The 20,641-nt window shown below is 40.8% G+C and overlaps 2 protein-coding genes and 1 long non-coding RNA gene across 3 annotated transcripts; 2 read left to right on the forward strand and 1 right to left on the reverse strand.

Annotated features, from left to right (window-relative positions):
* Positions 1–113: 113 nt before the first annotated feature.
* Positions 114–3,882, forward strand: LOC147252948 (apolipoprotein M-like). The gene is made up of 7 exons (XM_086217882.1): positions 114–305; positions 643–782; positions 1,879–1,949; positions 2,640–2,774; positions 3,400–3,498; positions 3,605–3,632; positions 3,736–3,882. Exons 1-6 carry the CDS (start codon positions 192–194, stop codon positions 3,616–3,618), a joined length of 573 nt encoding a protein of 190 aa, XP_086074008.1. The 5' UTR covers positions 114–191; the 3' UTR covers positions 3,619–3,632; positions 3,736–3,882.
* A 3,883-nt stretch (positions 3,883–7,765) lies between these two features.
* lta (lymphotoxin alpha (TNF superfamily, member 1)) lies at positions 7,766–14,721 on the forward strand. Its single transcript, XM_086217881.1, has 6 exons — positions 7,766–7,816; positions 11,224–11,347; positions 12,589–12,631; positions 12,759–12,779; positions 12,907–12,939; positions 13,771–14,721. The coding sequence occupies exons 1-6, from the start codon at positions 7,782–7,784 to the stop codon at positions 14,121–14,123; spliced, it is 609 nt and encodes a 202-aa protein (XP_086074007.1). The 5' UTR covers positions 7,766–7,781; the 3' UTR covers positions 14,124–14,721.
* Positions 10,828–14,060, reverse strand: LOC147252950 (uncharacterized). The gene is made up of 3 exons (XR_015118519.1): positions 13,992–14,060; positions 13,804–13,891; positions 10,828–11,357 (listed from the first exon to the last, which is right to left on the reverse strand). It is a non-coding gene; the product is annotated as an uncharacterized LOC147252950 (long non-coding RNA).
* Positions 14,722–20,641: the final 5,920 nt, after the last annotated feature.

Here is a 20,641-nt window from a genome sequence, read left to right on the forward strand (position 1 = left end):
CAACAACACACACACATCACATATTCAACATCTGATGCACCCCACATGACGACTGGGATGACAGCTGTCCAGGTTAATTATTCACCTTCCACTCTTTTAAAGAAACGCACTGGAGCTCGTCACAGTTTCGGAGCGTCCTGAGTGGATTTACAGACAGATTCATTTAGAGACCTGGATCTTAGGCTGCAAGCATGTTAAATGAAACGCTGACTTATTTGATCAGTTTATATAGTTTGTTGCAGCATGTCATGGTTCCTTGCTCATATCCTGAACAGTTACCCGCCAACACTCTTGACCTTCAGGCGGTAAGAAAAAAAAATGTTGATGTCTGTATTAAGTAATTGCATCTGAACGGATGATTACTTACTTACTTACTTACTTACTTTTTTTTTTGACTATTTTCAGTGTTTTGATTTAATTAATGGTAAGCTAATTTTATTGTTGGTGTGTTATTTCCTTTTAGAAAGTCAAGTGTGACTTGTGTTGGCCCTAGATTGATTATTGATATAGGTGTTTGTTATCACAGATGCACTTTCCACTCTGTTCTTTCCATCAGTGCTCTCTTTTGCAAGTTGCAGGTGGTGTATACTTGCTACCTCCCCACGCTTTTGTTCCACCTGTCTATGTCTCTTCTGACTGCAGTATCTGGGGAAATGGTACTTTAAAGCGGCTGTCAGTCACAGAGAAGCCGATATACGCATGTTCAGAGCCATGGATAATATTTTGTTTACGATGGAGGAGACAGCAAAAGACACGCTGCTGCTTACTGGAAACATGCGCATGTGAGGCGGCAGCTACCACACACCCACACCCACACACACACACGCGCACACACACACACACACACACACACACACACACACACACACACACACACAAGCACATGTGTTATGAGAGAAGGAACCACTGTAAAGCATACTGCTAAAAATGAATTCACTGTAAAGCGTGCCTCTCAGTAATTCTGAAAGTAAAATAATATAATTCAGAAAACAGTGGCCAGAGCTAATAAGTCCCAAGTTTGTGGTAAATCCTCCTCTTACAGAGTGAGAATCCTCCAGGTGTATAGGTATTCAGGAAAACTAAACCAGCTTTTAACAACTTGAGAAGAAGAAGAACAAGAAGAAGAAGAACAAGAAGAAGAAGAACCTAGAGAGCACTCTGAGAGCGCAGACCTCCACCAGGCCGACTTCAACCAAACTCAATGAAAGAAGTGCACATCCCAAAATGTCCAGAGTTCTTGCGACACCCTCCACCAGCTTTAGTGAAGATCCGCCTTGTGGTTTTCATAAAATCCTCCTTAAATGAATCAATGGGTGCTCAGAAGAAAAAAATGAAAGTGGAAGGAAGTCACTATCACATGACTACATGACCTCTGCAGTTTGAACTGACATTAACAAAAATGTTAAAGCCTTGATTTGGTAATGAACAAAGACTTTTTTCACCACACCCACACTAACAAAATGGATTTATTCACATTTTAATTGTAAATCACTTGTTAATTCATTAGATACACACTGATGAAACAAAGTCAGTGTAATACAACTGCCCTGCAATTGATTCTCCCTTCATAATTGTTATGAACAGCTTTTTTTTAACCCACTTATGAGTAAAGTTAAGGACTTAATGGATTAAAGGTTATCTGGAAGCTGAAATTTGTGATCGCTTGAACTGCTCTTATTCATATGAATTAAAATGGACAAAATCCAACACACAGTACAGAAAACAGGACATTTGGGGGACAGAAATAGAATTGACAAAGCAAGAACAAGAAATCAGTCTCCCCAAAATAAAGGAAGTGTGAGAGTGAAAGTGTTTTATATTAAAAAAAAAAAATTGCCTCAAACTTGATGTGTATATTTATTTTTCAAATATTTCTAGAGGAGACAACTGCGCAAAACAGACCTGGATCTATCATATTCGCCCCGACAGGGATGATTTGGAACTGGAAGGTAACTATGCTCACCTAGACTCTTCATTCCAGTGTTTAAAGTTTAACCAATTACTCAAAGTTTTCAAATATGTCGCCGAAACAAATCAGGAAAATCGATCATAGATCATGTCATTAAAGAAATTCTTTCATAATTGTCAACACCGTTGATGGCAAGAGAGTGAATTTTGCAGAATCAAGTTTAAAGTCCCGTCCCCCCCCCCCCCCCCCCCCCCCCGTGACATTCAACCCCCTGCTGTTTGCCCCCTGTAACTCCATGGATGACCCAAACACCACCAGTGGCTAGGCTAGCAGTGCTAAAACTAATGCTAGCTCTGTCAGATCTTCTCCACGGGAAGTTCTGGAGCAGATGGTTCAAAGGTCAGGCCTCGTCCTCTGACAGCTTGTGCTGCTCCTGTGGGCATGGAGATCATTTCAAACATTCATCCAGAGATGAGCAAGTCATCTTCGTCGTGTCCCCCATGTGGAGCTGTGCATGCCCCTGTTTTGGAGCCATGGTTGTCGCTCAGTCATTGTGATGTCACAAATATGAATACCGGGTAACTAATCTCTCATCCAACAAATGTCATGATTTGCATGACAGCATTCAACAAAGAGACCTCTGCCTACCAACTCAGGTGAAACCTGGTTATGTTGGCCTGCTCACTGGTCATTACTGTCGCTGCCTTGATGTTTTGTTGTTTTAATCCAGGAAGGCCTCAGCGAAGAACCCTGCTCTGGAGTGGCAACTGGACCAACTGCCCCGAATGCATCATATTACAGGAAATAGAGCCCCCTTTAGATGAGACAGGGACCGAGGACAGTCTCAGCAGACACATGCTGTATTGTAAGTCATTAAATCAAACTTTGTTTTTGCATCATTTTAGGCAATATTCAGCCTGACCTTTGTTAAATGCGTGGGTTGTTTTTTTTGTTTTTTTTTAAAGAATACGGCTATTTGAGAATAAACAAATTTACATGGAGTCTATTAAAAGCGCAATTTCTCTACAATGAAAAATGCAGTTCCTGGTATGACTATTTAAGCTATGGTGAGAAACAAAAAGTCATGATCTGCCTACCTCTACACCTACTCTACTACCAACTGAGTTATTACTAATTTCCCTCTAGAATGGTGAATAAATTGCTTCAGGCGTCATAAATCGACTCCAGCGTGACTCATTTCATGATCACAATTTGATCAGTTTTCTAAAAGTCCCTCAATGAAGTTAGCGGACAGCTAACCAGATGTAGAAAGATCTGCCCTTAGAGTGCGGTCGCATCCTCCCAGAAATATGGGAATGTGCCAGGGAGCGTTACCTGCCAGTGATGAGCTTCGCGGGCATCATGTGAACCCTTTTAACAAGGGCTTACATGTAAGGGATGTTTATTTACATGAAATTATAATGGACTGTAGCTATAAAAACAGCCCACTTATTGTTGATACACACACAGCACTGTTCTCTCTTTTCCAGCTCGGAAGAGGGAAGTGGACAACAAGGTTGTGGAGGAATTTCTGAAAAAATCAGCTTGTAGCAACATGGTGGCAAATGTAAAACTACCTCAAGAAAAAGGTTTGTCTTGACTATGATTTAAGATTTTTTTTTAACCATCATGTGCTCCTGATCTATCTCTATTCTCTAATCCCTATTTTAAATCTAAAAAATGCTCCGTTTACAGAGTTTTGCGTCTAGATATCTTCATTGAGGTAAGAATGATGGTTACATTTCATTTGATGGATTTCTCATAACCTTTATCCTTAACTTGGTCCGTCCATATACTGACTGACATTACAATCTGCTTTCTTTCAGGATGTTGCTGTTGCCAAGCACATGCTGTGCAAGGCAAAATTCCATGTTTTCTTGTGTAAAATGATTTTCCTTTTCCCCCTTGGACCACTTCTCACAAGAAAATGGGAAGGATTTAATTTAACTTAATAAAATAATGATGTGGCATAATTCACACTGTTTAACTAATGCATCAAGGAAAAATGAGGCCATGACATTTAGAAAAGATTTTAATTGGGGAGGCTAAACCCAGGAATTACAATGCTGCCATTGGACAGATGTACAATAACGATGAGTATTCAGATTATCCCACACCCCACATTCCTATCACATGATGTTCCCTCTTGCTGTCAGTAAACAAAGCACAATCACTTGGTAACGTACACTAGATATTTGCAGGAGAGAGAAACAGCAGACACTTGGAAATTCAAAAACAAAAAAAAGAAATGGGAGCACATAAGAGAGCATAACTAACAAGTATAGAAATAAAGGTGGAAAAAAATAATTTCCCATGTCTAACTCGCTCAAAACTGGTTTCATCTCAGGTTACTGTGGGAACTTTAAAAATAATCCCCCTTGCATGTATATAAATTGACAAACAGCTCAGTTCAGTTTTTGACATACTTTTTCATTCGCACCCACATGTAGTGGGTGTTGGGTCAGATTAAAAGCAAATGTTGTAGAATAGATATACCATAAAACAGTGACCTTGACCTTTGACTGCCAGAATCATTCATCCCTGAGGCCAAGTGGATGACTGTGCAAAATTTGGAGACAACACCTCAAGGTGTTACAGAGGTATTGCATTCATATCAGGTGACAAAGATTTTGACTTCTTACCACCAAAATCTTTCCAGTTCATCCCTGTGCACCAGTGGATGCTTGTGCCAAATTTACAGAATTTCCTTACAGTAATTCCAGAGATATTGCAACAGGTGGACATCCTCAAACCACAGGGTCTCAAGCTCATGGTGTGGATTTGTAATATGAATGCAGATGACAACTTTTTTTTTTTTTTTTTGCAACCTTGACTTGACCTGTAAAATGGCATACACATCACCAATTCACACATGAAAATAGGTATAATTGTAATTTTACTGCTTTGCTTTCATGTACTTCGACCAGCAAAGTGGGTAAAGAAGCTTTGACGCTGTTCAGTATCTCTTGTGAATGAGTCACCTGGCAGATACTTCTTTACTACAGAACGCATTTCATTAATTTTGAGCTATATTAGGTCTTACGGTCTGAGTTTGTTTTGACTTCCATTCACTACCATAGGAAAGAGTCCTGGGAGCAACAGTGAAAACGTGTTTGTTCCCTCGTTTTCTTGAGTGGGACAGCACCCAACAGCCTACACAAGCACGTGTGGGGTTTCTTTTCTTTTGATTGTGCATGTACATGCTTTCTACAGGGATAAAGTAAGTTAGTGACATTTCATAATCAAAGAGAACATAGACTGGTTTTCTGGGGATGCCCCGTGGAGCATGAAACCAAAAACACTGAAATGAAAGGTCATTTGACACTCTCACATGGTAGCCCAGACTCTTAAACTCTCACTACTGTTTTCTAGCAGGATTTGTCAGTCTCTTGGCTACATGTAGTTGGCCACACTTGCGAAACACAGAGGGGACTCTATGTTTTGTAGAGTGTAAACATCCTTCACATTGTCAAAGTTTCACTCCAAATGTCATGACTTCCCTGGATCTCATTTAGCTCTTTTTCTTTGTTTGACTTTTGCAACTTCCGTTTTTGGACAGTCGGTTACAGTTTCCCTTGAATAACTCTTTCTCACATGTGTCAAGAAGACAACATTTTTTAACATTCAACACTTATTTGTCATCCTCCCCAGAGCCAGATGGAAGACTGACGGCTTTCTCTCCTCTTTGTGTGCATAAGGGAGCTTACTGCTAGTTAGCTTAGCACAATGAATGCCATTGGATGGGAAGTGTTATCTCAGTCTGTATTAATGTACAGGGGTTGTGCATGAACGTCGACATAGATACAGATACAGAGCTGCAACGACTACGTGCCCTGTTGGGTAGACAAAATAGCACGAAAGTAAAACAGGAAGTGAAGATGACATTTAAGACATGACAAAAAGTTATTGAAACAAAACAGAAACTAATTGGTATGCACCAAAATGTTGGGGAGCTTCAACAACTTATATTTCATGAATAGGTTTAACATGCCAGCGGGCCGGGCTTGGCGGTGAGCGCCTAGTAGCCGGGCCTGCACCCATGGGGCCCGGCCGTGCACAACCCGAAGAGGAAAAGTGGGTCCCTCCTCCAGTGGGCTAACGACCAATGGGAGGGGCCAAAGGGGTCGGGTGCTGTGTGGGATGAGTGGCATTCGAGAGCGGAGACCTTGGCAGTCGAATTGGGCAGCAGAAGCTGGATCTGGGTACTTGGAATGTCACCTCTCTGGTGGGGAAGAAGCCTGAGCTGGAGCATGAGGTTGAGATGTTCAGGCCAGATATTCGGACTCACCTCAACGTACGGCAAGGGCTCTGGAACCAGACCTCTCGAGAGGGGTTGGACTCTCTTCCACTCTGGCGTTCCCAGCAGTGAGAGGCAACGGACAGGGGTGGCAATACTTTTTACCCCTTGGCTCAATGCCTGTACATTGGAGTTTAACCCGGTGGACGAGAGGGTAGCCTCCCTCCCCCTTTGGGAGGGGGGATGGGTCTTGACTGTTGTTTGCACTTATGCACTAAATAGCAATTCAGAGAACCCCTCTCCTTTTTTGGATTCCCTAGAGTGAGTACTGGGGAGGGTCTCCCTCAAGATTTCCTTGTTCTGCCAGGGGATTTCAACACTCACAATATTTCTGATTTAAAAATTCATGGTTAACACATGAATAGGATATATTCTATACGAATTTCTAGATGTTTTTCAAGTTAACATGCAAAATTGTTTGTATGTGATCACAAGAATTTCACGTGGGTTTTTTAATGTTGATTCATGTTGGTTTCTTTAACGGTGACATACTTAATGAACTACTGTACAACTTCTTTCATGCAACTTGGCCCACTTCAATTGTCTCCATAAGATCTGGACCGCAGAATTCTGTCCTCAAATTTGTACCAGCACAACAGGCTATGTGTGAGGTGAAGAGCTCCAAGGTCATCTACAGTTAAGATCTTTACAAGACCAAATCTCTTAGACTTACCTTAGACTTCTTTGCTACTTCATTACCTGATAAACAGAGTGATGAGTGATGGAGGCTTTACAGACATGACAAGTAGCACAAACAACAAGTAGCATCTTGGTATTTTAAAGGAATGCAAGTAGTCAGCACATGCCGGTGATGTGCACTTTTACCAAATCGTATCAAATCAACCGCCTTAGAAATCTTCAAGCTGGGTGAATTTTTTGCAATTAGACAAATTAACAGTTAGTTCAGGAACTGGAAGAAGGAAGTGGCTTAACAATCCAAATCTGGTTAACACTCAAGCACCACATGATGGTTCAGATCGGTCCGCTAACCATTCATAATTCAAATCTGCCACTGCAGCTGGCACACTAACGACTGAAATTGTTTTTTTTTTAGTGATAAATGTATTCAGAAATTGGACTCAAAAAAAAAAAAAAAGACGGAAGGAGTTTGTGTGTTAAACTCTGACAGTGACCTATAAGTGTTGGAAAATACAAACCACCTACATCAGATATGAATGTGCCAGTGAAGGTACTCAACATAGATGTGTTTCTTTTTGGATCAACAAAAATAAAGCACTCCACATTTCATGAATATTTTAAAACCTCTCATCCAACAGTTGTTAACGACCTTCAGTTTCTCCTGTCTTAGGGGAATTAATGGCAGGTGATTTCCTTTCAAATTCACAGTCTTTGAAAGGGAATGTTGGTTTCATGAAGCCAGTAAAGGTTTCAAAGCAGTCTGTAAGTGGTGTTTCTCAGTTACATGTCATTCACTTGCTGTCCACATGTGGAGCCACCGGTTAGATCAGCTTGTGTCTAACCACAAGCCTGCACAGAGGAAAGACCAAATTGTTTTCACAAGAGGCTCATTGTAAAAGGAAAAACCCTGTTAACCTGACCAGAGAGAACCAGCAGATGAGTGTGGGCACTGAGAGTACAACACACACTGGGTGAGTCTCTGTTAAGGATGACATTACGACTGACACATGCTTATGTTTTTGGATGAATGGATGATATTATTAATGACAGCAAAAAAGTTTAAAAACTGTGTGTTTGTATGTGTGTGTGTGCGTTTGTGTGTGTGTGTGTGTGTGTGTCTGTGTGGTGAGGGCATGGACGAGTTATAAGTTGTGAAACCAAAAATTTCAATATTTCCTTCCTGTCACATATCTATGATTGAAGTGACGATTTCAAAGTATATTTAGACCCATCATTTTATTCACGTGGTTTGAGGATTTTAATTCAGTCTGATAACTGACAGTCACCTGCTTGTCAATGCACTGTGGGCAAAAAATGAATCATTAACAATAAAGCAAATCAAGAGAACACATAATTTTGGGGGTATTAGATACAAAAGTGATTGATTAGTATTATGTATGAATATTTCATATAAACATATTTACACAGGGGCAAAAAAGTATTTGGCAGCCAACGATTCTGCAAGTTGTCCCACTTAAAAAGCTGAGGTCTGTAATGTTCATCATTGGCACACTTCAACTATGAGAGAGAGAAAAAAGAATCACATTGTATGATTTTCAAAGAATTTGTATATTGGTGCAGAAAATAAGTATTTGATCAACGTCCAAGGTTCATTTCAATCCTTTGTAATGTAACCCTGGTGGCAATGACAGAGGTCAAGCGTTTCTTCATCCGGGTCTGCACTCACTGTAGCTGGTAGTTTGGCCTATTCTTCCATGCTTGTCTTCTCAAGAGCTGTCATGTTTTGGGGCTGTCGCTGGGAAACACAGACTTTCAACTCCCTCCAAAAATTCTCTATTGGATTGAGGTCTGGAAACTGGGTAGGACACTCCAGAACCTTGAAATGCTTTTTATGTAGCCACTCCTTCGATGTCGGGCGGTGTGTTTGGGTTCATTGTCATGCTGGAAGATCCAGCCATGTTTCATCCTCAATGCTCTCACGAATGAAAGGAGGCGTTTGCCCCAAATCTCACGATACATGGCCCCATTCATCCTTTCCTTAATATGGATCAGTCGTCCTGTCCCATTTGCAGAAAAGCAGCACCAAAGCATAATGTTTCCACCTCCATGCTTCAGTGGGTATGGTGTTCTCAGGATGCAGTTCTTCCCCCTCGAAACACGGCAAGTGGCGTTTATACCAAAGAGTTCCATTTTGGGCTCATCTGATCACATGACATTCTCCCAATCCTCCTCTGGATCATCCAGATGGTCTCTGGGAAACTTCAGATGAGCCTGGATGTGTACTGTTTTAAACAGGGGGACCTTTCGAGCACTGCAGGATTTGAAATTGAATTGGATTTGAAATTTTGCTAATAGTAACCTTTGTTACTGTGGTCCCAGCTCTCTTCAGGTCATTGACCTGCCCCCCCCCCCCCCCCCCCGTGTAGTTCTGGGCTGTTTCCTCACCGTTCTCAAGATCATTTGTACTCCATGAGGTGAGATCTTGCATGGAGCCCCGGGTGGAGGGAGACAGTCAGTGACCTTGTATTTATTCCATTTTCTAATAATTGGTCCGACAGTGGATCTCCTCTCACCAAGCTGCTTGCCTTTCGTAGACTGGCTCATCCCAGTCTTGTGCAGGTGTACAATCTTGTCCCTGAAGTCCTTAGACGGCTCTTTGTTCTTGGCCATGGTGGAGAGGTTGCAGTCTGACAGTTTAAGGGTGGGAACAGGTGTCTTTTATAGCCATCATCAGTGCCATCAACATGTACGCACTGCCGGTCATCAGATACCCTGCTGGGATCATAAGATGGCCGGAAGAGGAGATAGAAGCCACAGGTGTCAGACCAGAAAGCTCCATTAATAACTGATATTAAGTGTTTTTCTGTTGTCTTATATATTATCTTTTAATAATCACTCACGTATACTTACAAGTCAAGCATATACATGATATAAGCTTACGTAGATCTAAAATACAAATGTTCTTGGAATGTGTGTCTATGATATCTTCACCATTTGTGAGTCCCTTCCTGTTGTCGGAACGGCACCAACTAGTCCTGGTGCTCAGGACATTTGTGAGACCCCCTTGAAAAACACCTTGAACTACTTCCAGATGTTCAAGAGTTCAAATAAGGTGACCTGCAGCTAAGTCATTGATTCTGCCTGGGATGCATGAGCAGGAGATCCCGGATCTGTCTATAACATTAAAGAAGTACATTGATGAACTAAATACAGTGTTGGATCATTTTCTACCTCTTTGGGAACTGCCACAGAAACATCTTTATTACAATAACAAAATAACAAAAACAAACAAAAAAGTACATAAATATGCACTTGTTAATTACTGTATGAATCATGTTTGTCTGGCAATGTGTCCCACAGTCTGAGAAATAGGCTTTATTTTTCTCAAAGGTCCCTGACATTTTTTTTTTAATTTTTATCACAAATTAAAAGAAATCTTAACAGTGTCCTCTTTTAGAATATTGCATGGGCATGCATCCTGGCATGAGTGACAGGCAGCACAGCCCAACCTCCTCAGGCGAGGTAATGATTATAGCCTCCACCACTTATATTGGAATGTAAAGCAGAAAGATTGTGAGTGCAATTTGCACACCATCATGACATTACACAAATGTTCTTAACATAAAGTTGTTCTTCAACTAGAGGATTTTTTTCCTTCTCTTAACTCTCTAACTGTCCTGCTTCCTGGAAGCAATGCTCACTTTGTTCCTGGCATCAATTGCATTCCTCCTGTAATGTCTTTAAATAATGTAAATATCTTTGTTGGCCTGTGTGATTGACGTAAGTTAAATAAGTGACGTCAAGAGCATCAGGCTTTGATTCCTGTAAGACTAAATTAGTGGTTTAAAAAAAACTCTTATTGTGTAAGAACATTTGATGAGTGAGACCCATTCTGCTTTCAAGGTAGGATAAGCAATGTGCAACTGATACGTTAGCTACATAAAATTACTGTACCAGAAACTACAAAGCAGTATCAGATGAGGGGCTAAATAGAAGCTAGCAGGTTAGCATGTTAGTCTCGTCATACAATTAGATAGATTCCTTTTTTTTTTTTTTTTTTTTTTTAATGTAACTTGGAGGTTTGGGGGTTTGGAATCAGTCACCTGATAAATATTCAGGGTCAGGGGTATTTTAAAAATGCACACAGGTTTCAGTCTCCAAATAAGCAACCAGACCACAAATAAAGACATAAACTCTCTTCACATTACAAAAACTCCCACGTAGGTGAAATCCCAAAGAAGTGGTTATATGGTAGCTGTGAGGGTTCATGACTCATGACAGATTCTGTGTTTAAACCTGGTTAAGTTTTACCGAATCTGCAAATGCTTGAGTGACTCTCCAATGATTTTAGGAAACCTGTGTCTTTCTTTACATGTCATTTTTTAAAAACATTTTGTGTTACATGTGTATTTGACAGAATGGAGGGTCGGTCCAAGGCCTCTTGTAAGTACCTGCTGCTACAGGTGTGGTGTGGTCTCCTCACTGTGGCCATGGTGGTCATGGCTGCATTTCTGGCTTCAATCAAACCAAAATCAGATGAGGTCAGTATATCTGCACAAAAAGATGAGATGAGATGTAAATATTTCATCCTACAGTGAACACTAGACATGCGATATTACCAGGGGCAATTTGTCAAGCTGTATAGGAACCCTTTTGCATGTCATGGAATGAGCACTGCTTTATAATTTTGAAGTTTTTTTTATAGTGTGAAGCAAAGCCCCCAGGAGGTAATCTGACAGTCTCAGGAAAACCTCACGGAACAGAGAAGAGAGAATACTAATATAGCACAACATGAGGAAGTGGTTTGGTTAAAAATGTGATTATGACAAGCAGTAGTTTCACCGCAGGTTTACTCTTTCCGGTCCAAGAGTCAGAAACTTACAAATGATTCATGACTGATGGCTTTCATGTATTTGGAGCAATCCGAATTCATTTAAAATGCAAATATAATGCCTGCTTAGTTTCATAGTTGACCGTGAATGGGATCAAATTACAAAATGGTCCTGTCAAGGCATCTAGAAGGCTTGGTCTGCGAGGAAGCCCGCCATCTAAGACAAACTCTTCCAGACACCACGATGGAAAAGGCCCAAACGGGAGTTTATATTCCCAATCTTTTATTCATTCATCTCAAATGTGGAACAGGGCTCACAACCATGCTTTAAACTTGATCAAATCAAAAAATACTTGCAATAATCACTGTGATATTGCAGTTATATGAGGTCATTTAAGGTCACTCGATGTCTGAAATGACTTCTGTGAATACACATGCCAAATGTAATTTCATGAAACCACATCAAAAAGCACCACGGGGTTGAATCAACATCTCTCTGACGCACTATCACGTTCGTACATGGACTGTAAATGTACACGATTTATGTATCACTTTCCTACGTTTATGCAACTCTTCATTCACCCGTTTCACACTGAGAGGCACCAACAATTAGCAATTAGGGGTTCAGTGTGGCGATCAAGGAGATCGAGGATAGTTTGGCAAATTGTCTGAGGGAAACTTCAGGTCACCTGATGTTTATGACTGTTAAGAAGTTAAAGTTAAGAAAGGGCCACCCCCACCCCCCAAAAAAAAAAAACATAGAAAATTACCAGAAGAATGAGTTCAAGGTGATTTTTGTTAGTCCATGAGAAGCTGATATTTTTTAGAAAGATACAGGTTTCAGTGAGATGACAAAGTTAACTGGGATGATGAAGATGAAGGTGGTGGTGGTGGTGGTGGTGATGATGATGATGATGATGTGAGTGAAGTTTTGTTTTGGGTCTGTTGAAGGATGGAGCCCCCACATGGAAAACGATGAATTTCACCCCGACAGGTATTTCTATCACTCATCAAATTTCACTCAGAGTTCTTTGCTCTGGTATTCCTGAGCCCCAACCTTTCTTTTAAAACATGCCCCACTTACACGAATGGAGCAGGAACTAATTCTTCTTATCCCACAGGAGCTCCATTAAACTCTCTTGGTAAGTTTGATAGATTTTCCATGATTTCTAATTTCTATTCTTTTTAATTGCACGATAAAATGCCGACGGCACTGAATATTTAGATCACGCTGTAATGACTCAGCAAATAAATGCTTTTGTTTTTCAGGATCCTCTTTCTCATACATCCAGCTAATGAAGAGTAAGTACACTTGCACTTCTGGCTAAGATTTATTTGTAATACTCTTTCTTGTGCTATATTACCCGAGTTTTACATACTTAAGGAGAGACTGTGTCTAAATTATGACTGAACTGTTTCTCAGAAATTATTTGTGTACCTAACGCCCGTTGTACAATGGTCGCGGGGAGAAAGACGTGCACAAAGACAAGAAATGCCCCCCTTTTTTCCGATCACAGTCTCAAGGCATGGTTTGTCTAACGTGTATTTCAAGTGCAAGGCCTGCTTTGGAGAATCTGCTGTCACTGCACACCTTCACAATGTGGTTTGCAACATGCTGAGGCATGTTTGGAGCAACTGATAGTCATTCTGAGAGATGTGGGAAGATGGAAAGATGAAGATAGCGATGGTGAGAGCTTCACGAACAGGGTAGACCGCCGCCCCCGCCCCCGCGGCAACTGAAGGCTGACAACATAACAAAATATTACTTTGCAACTCCGAGCACGTCAGCAATATCAGCCATGCCCTCTCCTGCCAGCCCTGCTCTCACTTTTGCTTTGAAATTAAGCGAAAAAAAAAAAAAAAAGCAACAATGTGTAACACTTTCATTTTCGAAGTTTCAAAGTGTTTGTGGACTACCGAGCAAACAGCTGGATAACGAAGACGTGGATTACAGTGGGTGACATTTATGGACCGTTTTGTTCGTAGTTGGTCAAGTTGGTTCAAGCTACACACACTTTTTCTTCTTTCCGGGATTTGAATTATAGGCCACGGCGGGTTCATAGCATATTGTGACTGCCTGAGGTGTGAGGTCAAGCTGAGCGACTAAATAAACATTCGTTTCATCTCCAACAGTTTCAGATAAGCAGCCTTGGGAAGAGAGTTTACCCAAATGTGAGTCCTGCTCCCTGGTCCTGCGTAACGACTCTGTCCACTGCATGAGCGACGGCCTCTACATCATCTACGCCCAGGTTACCTTCAGCAAAGAGTCCCAGACAAACAGAACCAAACTGGTTATTTTGACGAGGGGCGCCACATTTGGTAAAAAAAGGAAGAAACTGGTCGAGGGGACCTACCCGGCTACATCAGAGGGGTCCGTGTGGGTTGCCAAGATTGTCAGCCTCCAGGAGGGAGACAGTGTCAGCTTAACTATCTCTGATTCTTATCATATGGAGGAAACATTTTGGGGGGCTTATCAGATTGACTAGCACCGCACGTCTCTGGATTTGTCTCTAGGTTGGGCCGATACGAATGTCTGAATGAGTACATGGACAAAGTTCATTGCTTGCACAGGAACTTTTGCAACTTATTTTACAAGACTAGAACCTTGAGATCAAATTTCACATAATGGCACACTGACAATAGACAACAAAATCTTGATATCAGTCCAAGCTTAGCAAAGTGTATATTTATTATAAATTATACTTGTTGGCAGGCTTGAATTTTGAAATTGTGTTACTGTCATTCTTTTTAAATTAATGTAAAACTTTATTTGTCTGGGGCATGTATATGCTTTTTTGCAATAATTTATCATGGAGTATTTTGTTGTCCGAGCTGAGGAAGTGTAACGAGAATAATAGGTAAATTAAATATCTTTTTTTTTTTAAACCATTCATTGGCTTTTTTATTTGTACTGTGAGTTGCTGGCTCACCACATGGGGGTGCCACTTTCCACCGAACACCAGAGGCTGTTACAAGAACAGTGGAGTTTTCCTGTTGCCCATTCACTCTCACTTTTATGCATCCCATCACACAGCCTGATTATACATCTTGATTATTTATCAATTAAAAGATAAATACATAAATAACAAATAGATTCCTGATGGCTGAGAAAATAGAGATGTTGCCAAAAGCCAGGTATGAGTTATCCTAATGGCCTAAAGCTTCTTAGTACTTAAACAATACTTTAAAACTGCTGTTTCATTTAATTGGGTGTTTAGCTGAGCATGTAGGCGCAACAGGTGCCAAACAGGAAGCTGCATACTTGGAACGACATCAGTCAAACTGCTTCCACTTCACCACTCAAACAGATGTAAATGAACTCTCAACAGCCTCTGATCAGACTCCTTGGAGGCCATTTGGGTCCTGCGTGCAATAAAAGCTGTTTCTATTCTTAGACTCAACGCTGAAGTCATTGCCAGTCATACATCATTTTAATGTGCGCTTTTCTCTCTGTGGGTCTCGATCTTGCGCGTCTTTTACTGATCGACCAGCCGAACTGCAGCAGTTTGATATCGTTATTGTTATTGGATTTCAAGACATTTGATGGTGATAACTTTGCTGATGCTGTGTGTAAACGAGCAGACTGACTTCAACAGATCATTAGCCATTTGTAATTGCGTACGCAGACGAGGAACAGCAACAAAGCCTGGAGGCCTACAAGAAGGCGCATTTGTAAGGCTCAGAACTTTGGGTGCTGCAAAGAAGTTGAACGAAAATACCATGTTCACAACAACAATTCTAGAAAAATCTTTATTAGATATCATGTTTACTATCAAGTCAGCATCTTGGTATGAGAGCATTTGCCAACAAGAGCAGAGTATCGAACTCCAAGAGAGGACACCTTTGGCCTTTATTCATTTATCTATTTTACATTTTGCACAGAGTACATGGATGAAAGCAGCAGCGTATCGTCTATAGAACTGAGATAACCAGGAAGACAATGTGAAATCAAAGCGGGTCCATTGAATTCCTTGGCAAGTTATCAAATATTTGCACATTTGTCAAGGAATTACTTCAGGAATCAGCTAGTGTTTAAATAGAGGGAACTCAAATAGCACATTCAGTACCTCCAGCATCATCAGACCTGGATCAGTTCCAATATCTAACCAGAGTGTTGCAGGGTGGATGCACGTTTGTTGGCCAACCAGGAAGTTAGCATCACTGTGGGTTCCTACGATCAGCAGCCAATGGGATTTTTACACTGAATGTTGGATTTTTGCTGAAAATAAACCCTGTGGCGTACGAAAGCTTATCAGACTCACACCTCTCGTTCAGAAAGATAAATCTTTGCAAATTAATATAACTTCCATGATTTCAGAGGAGTTTAAAAAAAGCTGACATGATGCTATACACGGGGTCAGCATCATCATAAATGGCTTCTTGTTCATTCTGTGTTCGGCGTGATGTTTAATGACCGTGGGGAAAAAAGGGTGTCGTTTACAGAAAGGCCTTTTTAAAGTAAATCTGTTGTCTGTCAGCTTTTATTTTTTCTATTTCTTTTATTTCTTCACCCTTTGTTATATACTGTCCTTTATCAGGTCTTAATATAATCAATATACATTTTAATTATGGTTTTATCTTGATTCTGTTTTATCTTGTCCTGTAAAACAGATCAGTTTTCTAAGATGGTTTATGCATGTATTATTTTATCTTGTTCTGTAAAGCACTTTGTAACAATGTTTTGTAAAGTTCTATACAAATAAAATTTATTATTATTAGGGCCTGAGCCTTAAGGTACTACAGGCGAAGACCCTATTATTATTTATTATTATTATTATTATTATTATTATTTTGCCATTTATGACCAGCCACTGTTTTTTAAGACACATGACTGCTTTAAAATTCACTGACATTTTTTTATTCCACAGTACAAAAGAAATCCAAGCTTATGTGACCCTGTGACCGTATTTCAGGCACTGAACTGAAAAACCATTTAAAAAAATCCCCTTGACTTGGAGACAGGAGAACTGGACGTTCAGCAAAGCCAATTTACGTCCGTGATTAAGCAGTCATTCCCGCGCCACTTTATTGTTGCTAAACTGAAGTTCTATCATCCTGCAAAATTTCATCAAAATCCATTCTCAACATTTTGAGACACTCCACTGTCAGACAAACTTAACTAGCATACGTAATTGGCACGAAACCTCAAGTATGGTTTTAGGGTTGTTTTGTCATAACTGAAGCATTTGACAATTTAACACTTGCACTTGCACCTTGCATGAAGTCATCGTGAGCAGAAAACGCCCACTTCCAATTTAATGGTAATCCACCAATGGATGTGGAGGGGGCAGATGGTGGTGGTGGTGGGTTGTCAGACTTTTTTTCTTACCAGAAAAGCTGGATAAAATCTAGTATGCGGGTAGAGATACAATAATAGCTCTGCTTGTGGTTTGACTCTGCCTCAGATGATACTAGAAAATGATGATAATTTTAAAAAAGACATAAAACCCATTAACATGAAGGGATGAGATTACAAAGTGAGATTAAAGGTAGTTAACACGTCTTGTGATGCAGAGGAGCTTTGCATGAGGAACTCAACAAAGGAATGACTGGATGGCAGGGGAAAATAGCTTTTCAATTATATTTGGTTGTCCTCAGCCTTCAGTAACACTTTCTGATGGGAAATAGAAAATATTACTATACCTAAGGGTTGTTGTGAATGATTAGGCCTTAATGCAGAGATCTATGTTTACCACATTTAATCCCATTATCTCTAATTGTTCCTGCTTAATCTTTGTTCAGGCATTTTTACTGACATTCTACTTTTATTCTTGTCTTCTTGATAGCCACAATATTGTTTATTGAAGTCCCCTCCAGTCAAAGATGTGTTTTTCTTTTTGTGCAAACCTCACTGCGCTCTCCAGGGAATGTAAAAAAATCCATGAATGAATGGCATGCTCCAGTGTTGGGCAAACCTGCTCATGAATGAAACACGTCACAGCCTTGCCCCAAGACAACCTTCAAACAAAGAAAGGAGTGGCTGCACAACATCCACTTTGTCTCACACCATCCATTTTCTTCCCCTTGTTCCTATTCAGGGTTGCAGTGGGGGTGGAGCCTATCCCAGCTGCCACGGGTGAGAGGCAAGGTTCACCCTGGACAGGTCACCAGTCCATCACAGGGCCAACACATAGAGACAGACAACCATTCACACCTACGGTCAACTTAGAGTATCAATCAGCCTCGTCCCCTCTTGATGTCTTTGGACTGTGGGAGGAAGCTGGAGTACCAGAGAGAACCCACACAGGAACAGGGAGAACATGGAGACTCCACACAGAAAGATCCCGTGCCCGAGGCGGGACTCAAACCTTGGACCTTCTTGCTGTGAGGCCACAGCGCTGACCACTGCACCACCGTGCCGCTGGTCTGGTGTTTAAGTTATAACTTAAACTCAAAAAAACAAAAAACAAAAAATGTACCCTTTGATTTTTCCCTTTTAATTTTTTCCATTTTACCTTTCAGATATTCACACACAACTGAGAAATGGCCTTTTACACTGAGTTTGGTTTGATCTAAAATGAACTGTAACACCTCTGGTTTGGATGGCACCTCCAGTCCTGCACCACACTGCCAGTGTTATGGTTGGTTTATGTTTTGCGTCCAAGACATGTTTGTGAACTCAACACCTGTTTGTCATTATCTGAGATGCAAAATATCCTTTTTTTTGTTTTGCTTACATTCATGAAACGTATTTCTGACCATCACATAATGTATATCACATAATGTTTTAGTATGAATGAACGTGGTCAGTGAAAATCAGCGCAGCGTTGAAACTGAGAAATGACACACTTCCTGAGGCTTCATGGTTACTTCCTGTCACCAGCACACTACCGGCTGTTTCTATGATTTGAACATTAAAAAAAAAAGGGGGGGGGGGACAACATCCACCACCACTTCCTCTGTTTTGCCTTTTTTGATAATCCCAAAGTCAATCACATGACGGGTTGTGCTTTCTGGGGAACCCTGCGTGTAGTTTAAACTGAAGCTTTGATCACATGTGAATGCTTGTGACATCATGTGATGTGCACGAGGTGTCTGGAAAGGTAGGAATAAGTACAGTTTTGTTTTTCTTTTCTAATTTTAGCATCTTGGTGTGAAAAAATTAGATCCCAAAGTTTCCCTGATTTCAGTACATACCAATAACAGCACAACTCCACTGTAAAAACAGAAAACACAAACTTAAAGATTTACTGGAAGTCTACTTTTCAGTTTAGGAACATGTACTTCCACAGTGGTGCTTAACTCGTGTCTTTACTTTAACTCTTCATTTTATATTACTCATCTGTGTTCAGCCTGGTTCAGTCAAGAAGTCTTGACTGTCTGCTAAAGGCAATAATACCTAATTATATACTCATATCTGGATTTATGTCATTTTAAGTATATGCCAAGAATTCTGATAAATACATTAAAAGTAAACCGACTGTCTTGTTCTTTTTTTTCTTAAAGGAAGTGTACTGACTAGAATAAACGTTGCTTTTTTTTCAGTTAATCAGTCACTCTGAATGCGGAATTAATAAAATGACATGAGAGCTGTGACAGAAGTTGCTGTGGGAGGATCATCACCGAACTCTGGACTTCCCCTCGACTGTCTAGAGCAACACTTCCTGTTTGTTTTGATTTCACAGCTGTAACTACACTTTTTGGTTCAGTTCTTTAATTCTCACAGGCAGTTGTTTCAGCAAAACCATTAAAAAAAAAAAACCCTCTAAAACACTTGTGCATGCTAAGCAAAATACACCCTGCACCAAGGAGCAGGCAATAATGGTGTTCCTAATTATACCTTTGAATTTGCAATAAAAAGGGTTTTATCCACGACAATAAATCCTGTCATATGATTTGAACATATTTTGACCCTGACTTAGCGCCACTGAAATTCGACAACATACGTGAATAATTCTCTATGATTGGCTTCTGACATCATCAGGTCACAAATCCCCACACATACACACATAAACACTCTCTCCCAGTGCTCTGACCTGACACTAACAACAGGCCTGCTAATTTGACGGAAACAGTTTAAAAGTAATAATCCCCCCCCCCCCCTACCAAGGCAGCTCATTCAGTTCTGTCACAAGAATTTCTTCCCGACCTTAAAATGATAGAGACTGGATCCGTAGAATCAAAGTTTAAGTTAAATTTACTTCCCTGTACAAGAAGGACGGTTTTACAATGCAGCACACAAGTGAGGTTTACAGAGAAAAGGCTAACTGTCGGAGCGCTAACTGTCGGAGCGCTAACAGTCGGGTTCATACACCTTATACACCTTACAACTGGGCGTTTCTGCTTACTCCTGTTCATACAGACACACTCTACAGATATCGTCACACATCTTCCCAGTCCTCTTAGTAATGGCTTAAGGTGGCATCTTACAGACCCGTCTCTTGACCCTTTATTCCTTTATGACCCCCACTAACCTGCAAACTACAGGACAAACCAGAAACCTCCATCGTGGCAGGTGAAAAGAATTTTTATAACAAGTTCATTTTCAGATAAGCCCCTCCCTGACTGATACAGCTCAGAATCCAGGTGTTACAGAACCCCTCTGTGGCACTGCGGAGGTTTGAAGACTTGCTGACATTTAGTCCGCCTGCAGCAAAAGCCAGCTTGCATTTTTCGCATATTTTTTTTTTCTCTGGGCCTTGTTTCATCACCTGCACACCCACAGATGGCAACCTTGAAGAAGAACAATGAGACCGAAATGGAGACCTTATGATGTGGATTTCTTGTTTCTTCCGTCTTGTACCTTTGACGGAGTCACCCGACAAACCTGGAAATAAATATCACATCACGACTGTGGCAACTTGTTCGCCTACAACAGCTTCCTTCCTTCCTCCACTCCCCCTCCCCTTCACTCCATCCTCTCCTTCCTGTACTGTCGTAATCTGCTTTGGTATTAGGGCTGAGCTTCATCGCACGATGACCACACAATCCTGGGATTTCATGATGCAATCCATGAGCAAAATCAGCCAAGAACAAAAGAGGGCTTTTTCAAAGTGTTTCAGAT

Source organism: Aulostomus chinensis, chromosome 11 (genome assembly GCF_037954235.1).
Source record: "Aulostomus chinensis isolate RoL2024-O1b breed Wild chromosome 11, RoL_Achi_v1.0, whole genome shotgun sequence".
NCBI lineage: Eukaryota > Metazoa > Chordata > Actinopteri > Syngnathiformes > Aulostomidae > Aulostomus > Aulostomus chinensis.

Bases quoted from the DNA above. Each gene is read 5' to 3' on its own strand.
- lta (XM_086217881.1), top strand. From the start codon at position 7,782: ATGAGTGTGGGCACTGAGAGTACAACACACACTGG. The intron at 11,348-12,588 runs GTCAGTATATCT...GGTCTGTTGAAG, and splicing joins TCAAACCAAAATCAGATGAG to GATGGAGCCCCCACATGGAA. The intron at 12,632-12,758 runs GTATTTCTATCA...CTTATCCCACAG, and splicing joins GATGAATTTCACCCCGACAG to GAGCTCCATTAAACTCTCTT.
- LOC147252948 (XM_086217882.1), top strand. From the start codon at position 192: ATGTTAAATGAAACGCTGACTTATTTGATCAGTTTATATAGTTTGTTG. The intron at 306-642 runs GTAAGAAAAAAA...TTCTGACTGCAG, and splicing joins ACACTCTTGACCTTCAGGCG to TATCTGGGGAAATGGTACTT. The intron at 1,950-2,639 runs GTAACTATGCTC...GTTTTAATCCAG, and splicing joins GGATGATTTGGAACTGGAAG to GAAGGCCTCAGCGAAGAACC.